General features: G+C 32.2%; 4 protein-coding genes across 4 annotated transcripts; 3 read left to right on the top strand and 1 right to left on the bottom strand.

Annotated features, from left to right (window-relative positions):
- The first annotated feature begins 280 nt into the window (after positions 1-280).
- On the top strand, positions 281-6,931 carry LOC106693122 (beta-1,4-mannosyltransferase egh). Its single transcript, XM_014444829.2, has 3 exons — positions 281-362; positions 1,529-2,331; positions 3,788-6,931. Exons 1-3 carry the CDS (start codon positions 347-349, stop codon positions 4,358-4,360), a joined length of 1,392 nt encoding a protein of 463 aa, XP_014300315.1. The 5' UTR covers positions 281-346; the 3' UTR covers positions 4,361-6,931.
- A 136-nt stretch (positions 6,932-7,067) lies between these two features.
- LOC103572728 (beta-1,4-mannosyltransferase egh-like) lies at positions 7,068-9,124 on the top strand. Its single transcript, XM_014444815.2, has 2 exons — positions 7,068-8,458; positions 8,518-9,124. The coding sequence occupies exons 1-2, from the start codon at positions 7,676-7,678 to the stop codon at positions 9,091-9,093; spliced, it is 1,359 nt and encodes a 452-aa protein (XP_014300301.2). The 5' UTR covers positions 7,068-7,675; the 3' UTR covers positions 9,094-9,124.
- Positions 9,125-10,737: 1,613 nt separating this feature from the next.
- LOC103572730 (beta-1,4-mannosyltransferase egh) lies at positions 10,738-12,171 on the top strand. The gene is made up of 2 exons (XM_014444830.2): positions 10,738-11,535; positions 11,595-12,171. Exons 1-2 carry the CDS (start codon positions 10,753-10,755, stop codon positions 12,168-12,170), a joined length of 1,359 nt encoding a protein of 452 aa, XP_014300316.1. The 5' UTR covers positions 10,738-10,752; the 3' UTR covers position 12,171.
- Positions 12,172-12,405: 234 nt separating this feature from the next.
- On the bottom strand, positions 12,406-16,873 carry LOC103572729 (cytochrome P450 6B5-like). The gene is made up of 7 exons (XM_014444831.2): positions 16,415-16,873; positions 15,419-15,585; positions 15,079-15,333; positions 13,456-13,621; positions 13,180-13,398; positions 12,811-13,065; positions 12,406-12,579 (listed from the first exon to the last, which is right to left on the bottom strand). Exons 1-7 carry the CDS (start codon positions 16,725-16,727, stop codon positions 12,410-12,412), a joined length of 1,545 nt encoding a protein of 514 aa, XP_014300317.2. The 5' UTR covers positions 16,728-16,873; the 3' UTR covers positions 12,406-12,409.
- Between the last annotated feature and the right edge of the window lie 684 nt (positions 16,874-17,557).

Genomic DNA, 17,557 nt, shown 5'->3' with positions numbered 1-17,557 from the left:
TTAATTTGAATCCTCAAAATTAAAAAAAAACTTACCAGTAGTCAATTTTTCAATTTTTAATTTATTTCAATTAAAAAAAGCAATTAATAATTAATTAATTTATCTAAATTAGCATATATAAAATTAATGTCAAAATGTCATTGAATGTCTTATCGTATTCTAATAATTCAGGGAATCCCAGTATCGGCTAGACTTAGACACTAGCGCCACTAACTATTTCTTAGTCCCTACACAACATATATGTATATGAAAATATATATATATATACATATTTACATGTATAATATTCACGTAAATATCAAGACGCTAGATAAAAGTTTGAACAATTAAGAATTTTTTTATCAACATGACAATATTATCAGGTAAATTGAAATAACAAAAGTAATTGTAAGTAATTACGTAATCACTAATGAGAAAATAATTATTTATGGTTTTGAAATAGTGATAAACTTCTATAAATTTAATTTACGAGATTTGTTGGTTATTTACACTTTATATATGCATGCAACTTTTTCAAAATAAATTTTTATTTTTGCAAAAAAAAAAATATTCATACATACTTTTGTTAATGTTCTTTAAATTTCTTCTGGATAGAGTACTCACAAGTTATATTTATTATGAAAATTTATAAAAGTGGTAATAATTACATATACTAGTACCTAGAGTATTTATCTCGTAAACTATCAACTTTACAACAAAATTCAAAGAGTCAAAAATTGTAGGGAATTAAATTTCCTCTGGAAAGAGTACCCACAAGACATATATTCATTGATATTTGCAAAAATTTTAAAAACATATATTAGTACCCAGTATATTTATCTCGTAAACTATCAACTTTATAAAAAAATTCAAAGAGTAAAAAATTGTAGGGAATTAAATTTCCTCTGGAAAGAGTACCCACAAGACATATATTCATTGATATTTACAAAAATTTCAAAAACATATATTAGTACCCAGTATATTTATCTCATAAACTATCGACTTTATAAAAAAATTCAAAGAGTAAAAAATTGTAGGAAATTAAATTTCCTCTGGAAAGAGTACCCACAAGACATATATTCATTGATATTTACAAAAATTTCAAAAACATATATTAGTACCCAGTATATTTATCTCATAAACTATCGACTTTATAAAAAAATTCAAAGAGTAAAAAATTGTAGGAAATTAAATTTCCTCTGGAAAGAGTACCCACAAGACATATATTCATTGATATTTACAAAAATTTCAAAAACATATATTAGTACCCAGTATATTTATCTCATAAACTATCGACTTTATAAAAAAATTCAAAGAGTAAAAAATTGTAGGGAATTAAATTTCCTCTGGAAAGAGTACCCACAAGACATATATATTTATTGATATTTACAAAAATTTTAAAAACATATATTAGTACCCAGTATATTTATCTCATAAACTATCGACTTTATAAAAAAATTCAAAGAGTAAAAAATTGTAGGAAATTAAATTTCCTCTGGAAAGAGTACCCACAACCCTTACGTTAATAAATATCCCATTAATTTTTCAGGTATACTATTAACGTCTACAGCAAAACATGTATCACACTGTTGTTTCCTCATATTATTAATAACAATATTCGAGTACACATCCGGAGTACTTTCATTCGTGGAACCAAAGCCAGTAGTGGACTCTTGGGAGCGTTATGGCTTCATGACCCTGCTGCTATATTTATTGAGACTGCTAACTTTACTGGCACTGCCACAAACATTGTTCAATTTCCTAGGACTGATAATATACAATGCGTTTCCCGACAAGGTAACGCTCAAAGGCTCGCCATTGTTGGCGCCATTTATAAACATTCGGGTAGTAACCCGCGGGGACTATCCACAATTGGTCAAAACGAATGTCACGCGTAACCTGAACAAGTGCATAGACGCGGGTCTGGAGAACTTCCAGATAGAAGTCGTCAGCGACAAGCCGATTGGGTTGATGTCGCACAGAAGAATCCGGGAGCTCGTGGTTCCAAGCGAGTACCGGACCAAGTCCGGAGCCTTGTTCAAAGCTCGCGCGCTTCAGTACTGCCTTGAGGATGGGGTCAACGAGCTGGCTGACCATGACTGGATCGTCCATCTTGATGAAGAAACGCTTCTTACAGAGAACTCGATCCACGGGATCCTCAACTTTGTCCTCGATGGCAAGCATCCTTTCGGTCAAGGTCTCATCACTTACGCGAACGAGAACGTCGTCAACTGGATCACTACCATGGCCGACAGCTTCCGAGTCGCTGACGACATGGGCAAGCTCAGGTTCCAGTTCTTCATGTTCCACAGGCCGCTTTTCAGTATGAAAGGTTCCTATGTCGTCACCCAGGTGAGTAAATCATTTATGACCCAGCTTTGATTTTTATTTTAAGTTTTTTTATCTGACCTCCCGGGAAAACATTTTTTCATAAAATTTTATAAAATTCCACAAATTAAAATTCATAAAATTTTATAAAAATTCATAAAATTTCATGCTGAAAATGGCCTGATAAAATTTCATCAAAATGCATTCAATTTTATGAAGTTTCATGAAATTTTATAAAGTTTCATAAAATTTCATGCTGAAAATGGACTGATCAAATTTCATTAAAATCCATGGAATTTTATCAAATTTCATAAAATTTTATAAAAATTCATAAATTTTCATGCTGAAAATGGCCTGATGAAATTTCATCAACATTCATGAAATTTCATAAAACATTATAAAATTTTATAAAGTTTCATAAAATTTCATGCTGAAATGGACTGATCAAATTTCATCAATATCCATGGAATTTTATAAAATTTCATAAAATTTTATAAAAATTAATGAAGTTTCATGAAATTTTATAAAAATTAATGAAGTTTCATGAAATTTCATGCTGAAAATGGCCTGATGAAATTTCATCAATATCTATGAAATTTCATAAAACATTATAAAATTTCATAAAGTTTCATAAAATTTCATGCTGAAATGGCCTGATGAAATTCCATCAACATTCATGAAATTTCATAAAACATTATAAAATTTCATAAAATTTCATGCTGAAAATGGCCTGATGAAATTCCATCAACATTCATGAAATTTCATAAAACATTATAAAATTTCATAAAACATTATAAAATTTCATAAAGTTTCATAAAATTTCATGCTGAAAATGGCCTGATGAAATTCCATCAACATTCATGAAATTTCATAAAACATTATAAAATTTCATAAAGTTTCATAAAAATTCATGCTGAAAATGGCCTGATGAAATTCCATAAAAATGCATGAAATTTTATGAAACTTCATAAAATTTCATCAAAATCCATGAAATTGTATGAAATTACATAAAAATTCCCAAAGATTCATAAAATTGTATTCCGAAAATATCTTGATAAAGTTTTATGAAAAATTTATGAAATTATGCTGAACTTTATGAAATTTTTACAAAAACAAAGTTTCAGCCTTTCACGAAATTTCATAAAATTTTATGAAATATTGCAAAATTTTATGAAAATTCATATAATTATTTCATTGTTTCTGATAGAATTTCATAAGTATTTTTCAGATTTTATAAATTTTTTAAAATTTCATAAAAATATATCAACTTCCATACCAATAACTCCTTGGGATCTGAACAACAATTATGAAAATTTCATAAATTTTTATAAAATCATATATAATTCTATAAAATTTTTTATCATCGTATAAAATTTTATGAAACTCAATAAAATTTCACAGAATTTAAACAAATTTCATTAGTATAATTTCATTTCGTCAAAGTTCATAAAATTTAATGAAAAAATTTTTTCCCTTTTAGACCGGTGCCGAGAAACACGTGTCCTTTGACAACGGGCTAGATGGTTCCATAGCCGAGGACTGTTTTTTCGCACTGAAGGCCTACAGCCTCGGGTACACCTTCAACTTCATCGAGGGCGAGATGTGGGAGAAGTCTCCATTCACGATATCGGACTTCATACAGCAACGCAAGCGCTGGATCCAAGGTATCTACTTAGTCGTACACTCCAAGGTCATTCCTTTGAAAAATAAAATATTCCTCGCGATTTCCTGGTACTCGTGGGTGACCCTGCCTCTTAGTACTTCGAACATTCTGTTGGCTGGACTCTGTCCTATCAACTGTCCGGTGATAATGGACGCGCTTTGTACGTTCATTGGTGCAATAAGTATATATATGTATATATTTGGTGTAGTTAAGTCATTCTCGTTAAACCGCTTTGGGTTAATGAGGTACTTAGTATTTATTTCCGGTGCCTTGGCTATTATTCCATTTAATTTGATAACTGAAAATATTGCTGTGATTTGGGCACTTTTTGGTAAGAAACATAAATTTTATGTTGTCAGTAAGGAATTAGGACCGCCGATTACTGTTTAGGTTTCAAACTTTTTATAAAATGTCCACTTGTATGGGTCCATTTTGTGAGAATTATCTATTTATTTATTTAAATAACTTTTACGGCTTGAGGATTCATTGTATGGAAAAATGTAAAGATACATTTTTTTTAGCAAATTTCATTGTCTACAAAAAAGGTCCTTATCAATTTTTCTTAATTTCTGTAACTTTACCCGCAAATTAATTTTCAAATTTTTAAAATCAAATTTCACTAATTTTTGAATATTTTTATTTCTATATTCATTTTCTTTGACCTTTTTCGGCTTAAGGACGGGTCCTACATTAAAATACCTAAGGGCCTTTTTTTTAGCAAATTTCATTGTCTACAAAAAAGGTTCTTATCAATTTTTCTTAATTTCTGTAACTTTACCCGCAAATTAATTTTCAAATTTTTAAAATCAAATTTCACTAATTTTTGAATATTTTTATTTCTATATTTATTTTCTTTGACCTTTTTCGGCTTAAGTACGGGTCCTACATTAAAATACCTAAGGACCTTTTTTGTAGCGAATTTCATTGTCTACAAAAAAGGTCCTTATCAATTTTTCTTAATTTCTGTAACTTTACCCGCAATTTAATTTTCAAATTTTTAAAATTAAATTTCACTAATTTTCGAATATTTTTATTTCTATATTTATTTTCTTTGACCTTTTTCAGCTTAAGGACGTGTCCTACATTAAAATACCTAAGGGCCTTTTTTTTAGCAAATTTCATTGTCTACAAAAAAGGACCTTATCAATTTTTCTTAATTTCTGTAACTTTACCCGCAATTTAATTTTTAAATTTTTAAAATCAAATTTCACTAATTTTCGAATATTTTTATTTCTATATTTATTTTCTTTGACCTTTTTCAGCTTAAGGACGTGTCCTACATTAAAATACCTAAAGGCCTTTTTTGTAGCAAATTTCATTGTCTACAAAAAAGGCCCTTATCAATTTTTACGTATCTTCATATTTTACCGAGCTAAAAGCTTAAGTAATAGAACCGTTAAAAAATAATTGATGAGAATTGTTTTATTAATTTTAAGGATCAAGAATTGAAAATATCGAAAAAGTCAAAGACACCTTTTTTGTAGGGCATCGAATTTCCTATAAAAAAGGTCTTTATCAATTTTACTGAATTTCTGTAACTTTTCCCGCAATTTTTCAAATTTTTAAAATCAAATTTCACTAATTTTCAAATATTTTTATATTTATTTTCTTTGATCTTTTTCGGCTTAAGGACGCGTCCTATATGAAAATACCTTCTAACCTTTTTTGTAGCAAATTTAATTGTCTACAAAAAAGGTCCTTACGACTTTTTACGTATCTTCATATTTTAGCGCGCTAGAAGCTAAATGATAGCACACTCTGGTAGAATAGCAGCACGTTGGCAGCGCTCGCCTTTGGCTCGTGGAGCCAAGTTCCGTACCGCGCTAACCTAAAATAATTTTTCATACAAGTGGACACTCACGTTTTTTTTAATCAATCAATTAATTTAAATTTATTAATTAACTTAATAATTACGTAAAAAAACGACAATCTGGTAATTACATATTTTTAATTATTAATTACATGGGTATTAAATTATTTAAACAAACAAACAATCAATAAATATTTTAAAAAAACGCTTTTATTATTTAGTATTTAAGATTGACACTTTGATTAAATTTAATTAGTGCCATCTTTATTCTTGACTTTTTTTTCTGTTTAATTAATTAATTAATTTTTTTTTGAATGTCTAGTCATGGGCGGCATAAATTTTTGATTTTAAAAATTAATCACTTAATTTATTAATTAATCTATAAACAACAAAAAAAAAATTAGTAATTTCCGGGTATTTTTTTTTTTAATTTAAGCCCGCGGGCGGATGTACGGATGTACGAGTTGCGTATATCTAAAAAACTACTTAATTTATTTGAATTCTTTTCACGGGAAGTGAAAGAGGGGGCTGTGTTCCGTAGCTCATCAAATTTTGAAGTCAATCCGTACGTTAGTTTTGAAATTATTTCAAAAAAATACTTCGTACAGAATTTCGTAACCTGTACGAAAAATTTTGAACTTTGAATTTAAATTCCGGGCGAAATATCACAGATACGAAAAAAATTAAAGAGAGAAATTTTGTAGAGAATTCAATTCTCTACAAAAAAGGTCCTTATGAATTTTTACGTAATTTCAATTATTTGCTCAGAATTTTAATTTTTAATAAAAAAAAAAAAGTAACGAAATTTAAATTTTTGAAATTTCGCGGGGTTTAGTGAAATAAAAAATCTTCCAATTAAAATTAATTAGAGAAAGAAATTAGTAGTTATCGAACAAAATGAGATTCGTAAGCAATCAAATTTTTTTTTTTTTAATTTTACCAAAGTATTAATAATAATAATAATAATAATAATAATAATAATAATAATAATAATAATAATAATAATATTAATAATAATAATTATCATAATAATTATGAAAATTAATAATAATAATCATATCAAAGATAAATATAAGTATTACTAATAAATGAGCAATTATTATTATTGTTATTATTAATAATAATAATTTAAAAATCGAGTTAATTATTTTTTTAATGAACGCACATAATTAATTTCTTTAAATTATCAACTGTCTTCATTATTGTAGATTAATAAATGTATGTAATGTAAAAAAAATGAGGTTAGTTATAAAAATAAGGCAACTGTGAAATTAATTATAACTTTTGTTAGATTGTATTTAAGTATTAAAATAATAATAAAGATAATTAAAAAAAAAATTATTTATTAGAATTGTGTTTTATTAATTTTAAGGGTCAAGAATTGAAAATATCAAAAAAGTCAAAGATACCTTTTTTGTAGAGCGTTAAATTCCCTACAAAAAAGCTCTTGATGACTTTTTTCCCAGACCAATATTTAAGTGTTAAATAAAAGTTTTTAACTTAGTCAATGGTAATTTACTACGTCGTATAAAAGTGTCTTATTATGAGCTAGTAGGGTAAGACTCACGAAAAGCTGCACGATTTCACCTAAAGTGCAGGTGTACGTATACCCTAACGTAACACTATTGCAGTATCACCAATGACATAATTTTTGCAACAATCATTTTTCAATAATTTTGTTTTCCCAAGTAATATATTTATTAAAACTAAATGCAACGTGAGTAAATATAAGTTAGTCAATAACGAAATTTATTCTTCGATAAGATTTCTAAATTAAGATTATCAATGTTTACATATAAATAAGTACTTCTGTAAGAAAGTTTATTAGTCAATATGAATTTCCAATTTTAAAAGAAAACTTCACTAAAAATATCAAATAGGTGGAAACATAAAAAATGTTAGGTTATAAAATAAAACATATTTTGCATTGTTGTGTATTTTTGACCATAATAATAGGAGCACTAAAAGTACGAATATATCGTTATTTGAGTGGGAATGACAAAAGTGATTATTCTACCTTTACAATATTATTCAATTGTATTAAACTGGCGACATTAATTTCGCTGCCTCATATGTTATTCAATTTTCTCGGCCTAATACTGTACGATGCGTTTCCGGGTAAGGTTAAGTTAAAGGGCTCGCCATTGTTGGCGCCATTTATAAACATACGGGTAGTGACCCGCGGGGATTATCCGCAATTGGTTAAAACGAATGTGAAGCGTAACTTGAAAACGTGCATGGACGCGGGATTGAAGAACTTCCAGATAGAAGTCGTCACTGGCAAGCCGATTGGGTTGATGTCGCACAGAAGAATCCGGGAACTAGTGGTTCCGAACGAGTACCAGACCAAGACCGGGGCCTTATTCAAAGCACGCAACCTACAGTACTGCCTTGAGGACGGGGTCAACGAGCTAGCTGATCATGACTGGATCGTCCATCTTGACGAAGAAACGCTTCTTACTGAGAACTCGATCTACGGGATCCTCAACTTTGTCCTCGATGGCAAGCATCCTTTCGGCCAGGGTCTCATCACTTACGCAAACGAGACCGTCGTCAACTGGATCACCACCGTAGCTGACAGCATCAGAGTCACTGATGACATGGGGAAGCTCAGGTTCCAGTTCCATACGTTCCACAGGCCACTGTTTAGTATAAAAGGTTCCTTCCTCGTTGCTCAGGTCAGTAACTCATTTAAGGTCTAGCTCTGATTTTTATTTAATGTTTTCTTCTCTGACAGACTGGTGCCGAGAAACACGTGTCCTTTGACAATGGGCTAGATGGTTCCATAGCCGAGGACTGTTTCTTCGCACTGAAGGCTGACAGCCTCGGGTACACCTTCGACTTCATCGAAGGCGAGATGTGGGAAATGTCTGTATTCACAATATCCGACTTTATCCGACAGCGTACGCGTTGGAACCATGGTATCTACTTAGTCATAACCTCCAATCTCATTCCTCTAAAAAATAAAATATATGTCGTCTTTATGTGGACCTCATTGCAATTATTACCTTTAGCAATTACGTGTGGCTTACTACCCTTCATTATTAACCTAGATTACTACATCCTCATCGATTTGCCCGGTATTTTTATTCACATCATCACAACTTATACGTACATCTACGGTTCTATTCAGTCGATTTCATTTGAAAATTACAGTACACTCTCATCAGTTATGTTAAAAATTTTACTGTTATTTTCACCAGTGACAGTTATCTTAGAATGTATTGCCTTAGTGTGTGCCTTCTTCGATCGTAATTACTACAAATTTTATGTAGTTAATAAAGATCAATCAGTAGCTAATCATCAAGATTGATGTATATTGAATATACTCGTTGAATAAACGAATTATTATTGTCTTTTTTCAATTTATTTTCGACCATATCCCTAATTGGTTTGCCAGAATGTTTGCTACTGGATCATAGTTCCGAGCGATCCTGGAGGCGCATGATTCCCACATCGTAATACCACTTCCGTTTGATGGAAGGCCGATTCCTCACCCCTTTGGGCACACTCGCGCTGTGTAACCCTATTTGCATATTATGACCACCATATATTATAAAAGCGAAATATGAGCACAAGCTCACATTGGCTTACCCATTAGGCATGCATGTGGGTGCCTTACAAACAACCACCACGAGACCTCACCTGGAGCCAACCACTCCTCCCATCTCAGGAAATAGAGAGACTCTGGTTGGTGGGGCTTGGAATGGGTCCCCCATGGTACCATTTTCTTGTATTGGTCCACAGATTGCATAGGTTAGAGGTGGGAGGCAATTTCTCCCCATACCCATAAGGGTTTCCTCTACTTTTATAAACACTTAGATTTTCAGACATGCCATTATACACACTTGCCCTCATCCATCACCTAGTGTTCTCTTATCTCCGAGTTTTTGCGGGCGCCATGATGTTTTGAGACACAAAATGGCGGGGATGGCCGATTTTAGAAGTCTCGGAAAGTCTCGGTGTGTTAAGTGGGGTGACCACGAATCAAAAGGTGACGTGGATTCGTACACGTGCAACGTTAGCACAGAAATGTTACTGTTCATTCCTTTCCACTCATTTTAACCCTACTTTGTGTATTGAAATGTCGGAGTTAGGAGTGAGTCTAGGAACTAGGAACATGTCTAGGTTGAATATTGGAAGTTTTTTGTTTTCTATGATCTAAATTCTATAGTCCACCTTTGACACGTGCTACGCACTCTCTAATTTCACAATGTTTGAACATGGAAAAGTTTCAAGGTCCAGCGCGAAAAGGTTAAGAACACTTGTTATCCCAGTAAGGGAATAGATCTCGGAAAATTGCCCCCACTACCGAACATTTATGAACTGCGCATGCGCATAACATTTAGCGCATGAAACATCTAGAGTGGGAGTAAAAACCGACAGCACTCGAGGTGCACTCTCTTGGTTAGATGACAATACCAACTTTGATCTATGGATGCGTGAATCTAGAACCTATGTTGAACGAGCTTAAAAGCATTCTTTCCAGACATATTGGATACTGAAAATGGAATGCTGTGGAAACGGATTTGGGCGTAGGTAGTGCTTACCTATGGCTCGTGACGCCAAGTTTCCCTCTAATAGCTTAAAAAACTACTGGTATCTCGGTAAAAAATAAACATGCAAAATAAAAATATCTTTTTACGGGTAGACCTGTGTAAATTTAACTTCCGAATATTAAAAACTGTAATTAGTATTCCAGCGTATGGCAAATAAAGTGACGTAGCATTTCAGCATAAGATAAATTATGCAATAATCGTTCTCTTTATTTTGGTTTCGTTCTTGGATAAGATAATAATTCAAAATAAACACAGGATAATTAAACATAAAGCTCATTATGGAAATCACTGCAAAGATAAGATTCTTATCGAAAATATTGAGACAATTCTCCTCTTTTTAAAAATTTATTATTCAGTATTGGAGTTTTTTAACTCAAAGAAATCTGATTATCGAGTAAGTGTAAGTATAGAAAATGTTGGGTTATAGTATAAAGCACATTTTGCATTCTTGTGTATTTTTGACCATATTAATAGGAGCATTCAAAGTACGAATATATCGTTATTTGAGTGAAAATGACAAAAGTGATTATTCTACCTTTACAATATTATTCAATTGTATTAAACTGGTGACATTGATCGCGCTGCCACAGATGTTATTCAATTTTCTCGGCCTAATACTGTACGATGCGTTTCCAGGTAAGGTTAAGTTGAAGGGCTCGCCATTGTTGGCGCCATTTATAAACATACGGGTAGTGACCCGCGGGGATTATCCGCAGTTGGTTAAAACGAATGTAAAGCGCAACTTGAAAACGTGCATGGATGTGGGATTAAAGAACTTCCAGATAGAAGTCGTCAGTGACAAGCCGATTGGGTTGATGTCGCACAGAAGAATCCGGGAGCTAGTGGTTCCGAACGAGTACCGGACCAAGACCGGGGCCTTGTTCAAAGCTCGTGCGCTACAGTACTGCCTCGAGGACGGGGTCAACGAGCTAGCTGATCATGACTGGATCCTCCATCTTGACGAAGAAACGCTTCTTACAGAGAACTCGATCCACGGGATCCTCAACTTTGTCCTCGATGGCAAGCATCCTCTTGGTCAAGGTCTCATCACTTACGCGAACGAGACCGTCGTCAACTGGATCACCACCGTAGCTGACAGCATCAGAGTCACTGATGACATGGGGAAGCTCAGGTTCCAGTTCCATACGTTCCACAGGCCACTTTTTAGTATAAAAGGTTCCTTCCTCGTTGCTCAGGTCAGTATTTCATTTAAGGTCTAGCTCTGATTTTTATTTAATGTTTTTTTATCTGACAGACTGGTGCCGAGAAACACGTGTCCTTTGACAATGGGCTAGATGGTTCCATAGCCGAGGACTGTTTCTTCGCACTGAAGGCTGACAGCCTCGGGTACACCTTCGACTTCATCGAAGGCGAGATGTGGGAAATGTCTGTATTCACAATATCCGACTTTATCCGTCAGCGTACGCGTTGGAACCATGGTATCCACTTAGTCGTAAACTCTAACCTCATTCCCTTAAAAAATAAAATATTCGTCGCCCTTTTGTACTTCTCATTTCTCACGTCACCTTTATCAGTTTTGTGTGGACTTTTACCCTTAATAATTAACCTAGAGTATTTCATCCTCATTGACTTACCCAGTATTTTCATTGGTATCGTCAGTGTTTATTCGCACATTTATGGTTGTATTCAGTCATTTCCATTTAAAAATTACAAGGTGCTTTCATGCGTTATGTTAATGATTTTGACTTTATTATCACCATTGACAGCAATTTTAGAGATTACTGCTTTAGTATGTACTGCATTTGACCGCAATTTCTATACATTTTATGTAGTTAACAAGGTTCCATCAGTTGTTAATCATAAAGACTAATATATATGTTGTGAATTGTTTTCCCGGTAAGAGATTAAACTTCGGAAATCGTTCCTACTATCGATATAACTTGCGCATTCGCAAAAGAAAATTGGGAGAATGTGATTGAGGGGTAATCAGATCCAATGGAATGTGACCATTTGAGCGGAGGGAAAAAACGAAGACACCCGAAGTCCAATCTCTTGCTAGGTCGACAATATATTAAATGTATTCGTCGAATAAACGAATTATTGTTACATTTATTTATTTCTCCAACTTATTTTCAACCAAATTCCCAATTTGTTTGTCAGAATGTTCGCTATTGGGTCGTAGTCCAAAGTGGGCGCCATATTTTTACCCAATGAAACTTTGTAGTCTAACAGAAGCGCTACGATACCGGCTTTCGTCTGCGCATGCGCGAATCTGTAACCTAGAAAGGTCAAACAAGGTTTATATTAGTACGTTTTTATGACGGATTGGATACTGAAGGGATAGAATGCCATGGAAAGGGATTTCGGCGCAGGTTGGCAGCACGAGCCTAAGGCTCGTGCTGCCAATCGGCGCTCGGGGGCTTAGAAAATGATGAGAACTCATTGGTAATGACAACAATAGTCTAATTAGACTAATTAAGGGTCCATTGATCCAGAATCTCGAGTCTTACCGATACAAATTCGTGGTCCAGCACCGAATGGTAAGAAAACGCAGTCGCCATGTTTGTTATTATTTTTGTCTGTATAAAAACGATCGGGATCGAATTTTTCGGGATTTTTGTAATATTTCCGGTCGTGATGAATCGCATGAATGGGAATCAAAACTTTTACTCCTTTTTCAATAACCAAATTTTTAGTCGGCAGAACATAATCTTCGTTACAAACTCGTGGTACTAGACCAACTGGCGGATGTTTTCGTAATGTTTCTGTAATTAAAAAAATCGTATTCTAAATTTCGATTTCGCATTTTCGAATCAAGTTTTGCCGGTGATCCATTCAACCCCTGAGTGAAAATTAGAGTGAAGGGGCCGAAAAATTACCTCGGATTACACAGTCGAGATATTCCATTTCCGCAATAGCGTCCCAACATAGTTTTCCATGTTTATTTATTTTTTCGATTATTTCTTCGTAAACTTTCTGTTGAATCTCTTGATTTACCGCGAGCTCGAACATCGTGAAGCTCATGGTAGTTGAAGAGGTTTCGAAACCAGCTAATAAAAATATGTAGGCCTGTGCTGCTATCGTGTGATCATCGATAACTAGAAAGGACATGAATTAGTACCATTTTCATGAAAAATAAAAAATTTAGTATTTACTGATATCGGAATTTTTATCCTCGAAATCGTGATTATTGTTGTCGTCGATACTTGGTTTATGATCTTTTAATTTCATCAGTAATTGTAGAATGTCATTACGATGATAATTGTTGGTGATACGATAGTCAATCATGTTCTTGACCAAGTTCATGAAATAATCGCTAACCTGAAAAAATGAAGAATCACATGTTTTTTTTTTTTGGTCCGTAGATTATCCTCAGTAAGAGAACTCTAGCAGGAAATACCCCGAAGTCTGTAAAAAATTTATTTTATGACTTGTAACCCATACTTGTACAAGAAGGGTCAGAAAAGATGTTTTCTATGCATTTTCATGAACAGAGGCCCGTAACTATTTATCTGTTGAGAATAAGCCATAACAATATTAATATCTTTTGTTCTGATGATGGCCCCTAATAAGAGAAACCCCGAAAAAATCGGAGAAAAATTTATTTTTTGAGTTGAGACCCATATGAAGATAAATGAGGATAAATGAAGATTAATGAAGATCACAATTCATGGAGAGTAACCCGTAACTTTGGTTCTGTTAGGAATAACCCTTCACAATAACTAATATTTTCTGTTCATTATGGCGCCCTCTAGTCGGAAAAGCCATAAAAAGTCCTGGAAATGATTTATTTTTTGAGTTGAGATCCATATGAAGATGAATGAGGATAAATGAAGATTAATGAGGATAAATGAAGATTAATGAGGATCACAATTCATAGAGAGTAGCCCGTAACTTTGGTTCTGTTAGGAATAACCCTTCACAATAACTAACATTTTCTGTTCATTGTGGCGCCCTCTAGTCGGAAAAGCCATAAAAAGTCCTGGAAATGATTTATTTTTTGAGTTGAGATCCATATGAAGATGAATGAGGATAAATGAAGATTAATGAGGATAAATGAAGATTAATGAGGATAAATGAAGATTAATGAGGATAAATAAAGATTAATGAGGATCACAATTCATGGAGAGTAGCCCGTAACTTTGGTTCTGTTAGGAATAACCCTTCACAATAACTAACATTTTTTGTTCATTATGGCGCCCTCTAGTCGGAAAAGCCATAAAAAGTCCTGGAAATGATTTATTTTTTAAGTTGAGACCCATATTAGGATAAATGAGGATGAATGAAGATAAATTAGGATGACATTTTCTTTAAAGAGTGGCCCGAAATTTTGCTCCCGTTGGGAATAACCCATCACAACGCAACGTTTTCTTTTCTTTACGATGCCCTCTCGTAGTAAAAATGCCTCAAAGTCCTAAAAAATATTTCGTTTCCGAATTTTGACCTATATAAGAATATGTGAAGGCTCTATTCATAGAATTTTACGGATTGGCCTGTAACTTTTTTCCTGTTGGGAATAGACCATCACAATACTAACGTTTTTTGTTCCCTACGATGCCCTCTAGTAGAAAAAACCCTAAAAAGTCCTAAGAAAAATCATTCGGTTTAGTTCCGACTCCTCGCCAAATAGGAAAGGAGGACATTTTTTTTTTTTTCCCGAAAACCGGTCGGCATTTTTTTTTACATTCACTTATATAAACTAATCGTACAAGTTTCATTAGAATGGAACCTTATTTTCATGCCAGTTGTCCCTAGTTGTTCACCTCAAATAAACGTACCTCAGTTGGCGTCAAACTCATCTGCAGATATTTGAATAATCCGGGTAAGTACCATCGTACCATTCGTTTCAAACCGATAATCAATGAAGGATCCAGTACTTTACGACACATACTTCGAAATTCTGAATCACTGTCTTGAATAGTATTCGTTTCCAATCCGAAACAACATGTGCTTATAATGTCAGTTGTAAATTTCGCCGCCAGGTCGCGGAACTCGACCGTTTCTTCCGCGTCAGCAAACTTTACGATGAATTTCTGTAAAAATACCACAAATTAATTAACTAATTTATTTTTTACACTAATTAACCTTCTTACTTATTAATTATAAATATATAATTACCCGGAATTTGTTGGAAGAGTCAACGAACATTTCAAACATGTTTTTTATTTTACCAGAAGTAAAAGCTGGCGTTAGTTTTGTCCTCAGTGTCCGCCATTTTGTTCCTGTTAAATTTATCAAATTTGCTGATAGGGGATCTGAGTTCTCATTCATTACTATCCCACGTCCTTAATAAGAAATTAAATATTACTATTATTTTTATTTTTATAAATAGAAATTTTAAAAAAACATTTTTTTTTGGACTTTAAACTTTGAGAGCTGATAAAATTTTTTCTATCAATTCTTCGAAAAAGTAAATCAGACCTTTTTCATAGGAAATTTAATTCTCTACAAAAAAGGTCCTTATAAATTTTTCTCTATCTCCATAACTTTTCCCATAATTCAAAAAAAACCATCAAAAAACAATTCGTAGAAAATGCCACGGTTTAAAAATTTTATTTTTTAAATTTATTTTCTCAGGGATGCGTCAAAGGTAAAAGTACTTCAGGACCCCTTTTATAGGAAATTTAATTCTCTACAAAAAAGGTCCTTATAAATTTTTCTCTATCTCCATAACTTTTCCCATAATTCAAAAAAAACCATCAAAAAACAATTCGTAGAAAATGCCACGGTTTAAAAATTTTATTTTTTAAATTTATTTTCTCAGGGATGCGTCAAAGGTAAAAGTACTCCAGGACCTTTTTTATAGGAAATTTAATTCTCTACAAAAAAGGTCCTTATAAATTTTTCTCTATCTCCATAACTTTTCCCATAATTTAAAAAAAACCATCAAAAAAAAATTCGTAGAAAATGCCAGGGTTTAAAAATTTTATTTTTTAAATTTATTTTCTCAGGGATGCGTCAGAGGTAAAAGTACTCCAGGACCTTTTTTATAGGAAATTTAATTCTCTACAAAAAAGGTCCTTATAAATTTTTCTCTATCTCCATAACTTTTCCCGCAATTTAAATTTATTAATCAAAAGTAATTCCGCGGGCTTTTTTAAAAATAAAAATTACCTTGGAAATGTGAAAAATCTTTAATGAGGACCAATTTTATTATTTCCGGATTTCGGAGCAATAAAACCGGAGTCCGTAGTTCGTAAATTCCGACATAAGGCTCATCAGGATAATTGTCATATATATTTTTAATACACTCCGAAATAGTCGTCTCGAGTAATGAAGATTTTTTAGTATTTCCGAAAATTAATTGCGGACTAGGTCCGGTCACTTTTCGTTTCTTCCAATAATTATAATTTTTTATTAAATAATAATAGAGTGTGATGATTATTATTATTAACACAGTGGCAATTGATAAAAATATTTTAAACATTTTTAAAAAATAAATTTGAATGTAAACTAAAAGCGCGCGATGCTCATCGACGATCGACTTAAACTGCAGAGAGAGTTAATGCTCTCGTTTATTATTTCCTTTAATTAAAAAGGAAAGTTGATTGATCACAAATATATTTATATTTTCATTTTAAACCGGCCCGACCACTTGGAAACTAGTAAATTTTTATTTTCCTGGAAAATATTTTTTTTTAAAAATGGGATTTTTTTTTATTTTATTTTATTACGCCTTAAATATGAGAGATATAAAAAAAACATTTATATACTTTTTTGTAGGGCATAAAATTTCCTACAAAAAAGTATTTAATGACTTTCTCGAAAAAATTGATTTTTAAAAATTAAAGGAGTTTAAAAAAAAATTTTTTGTAGATTTTTTTTTTCCAATTGATATTTTGCTTATAACTTTTAAAATATCAAAGATATAAAAAAAATATATAAGTACTTTTTTGTAGAGGATAAAATTTCCTACAAAAAAGTATTGGGCAACTTTTTCAAAAAATTGAATTTCAAAAAGTTACAGTAGAATTTTAAAAAAAACTTGATAATTCCATCTTATACAATTTTTTCCAATTGATATTTTGCTTATAACTTTTAAAATATCAAAGATATAAAAAAAATATATCAGTACTTTTTTGTAGAGGATAAAATTTTCTACAAAAAAGTACTCAACAACTTTTTCAAAAAATTGAATTTCAAAAAGTTACAGTAGAGTTTTAAAAAAAACTTGATAATTCCATCTGATACAACTTTTTTCCAATTGATATTTTGCTTATAACTTTTAAAATATCAAAGATATAAAAAAAATATATC

The sequence above is a fragment of the Microplitis demolitor genome, chromosome 9, assembly GCF_026212275.2.
Source record: "Microplitis demolitor isolate Queensland-Clemson2020A chromosome 9, iyMicDemo2.1a, whole genome shotgun sequence".
In the NCBI taxonomy this organism is placed as follows: domain Eukaryota; kingdom Metazoa; phylum Arthropoda; class Insecta; order Hymenoptera; family Braconidae; genus Microplitis; species Microplitis demolitor.
Note: the sequence above shows the minus strand (reverse complement) of the source record. Positions and strands in the feature narration are given on the sequence as shown.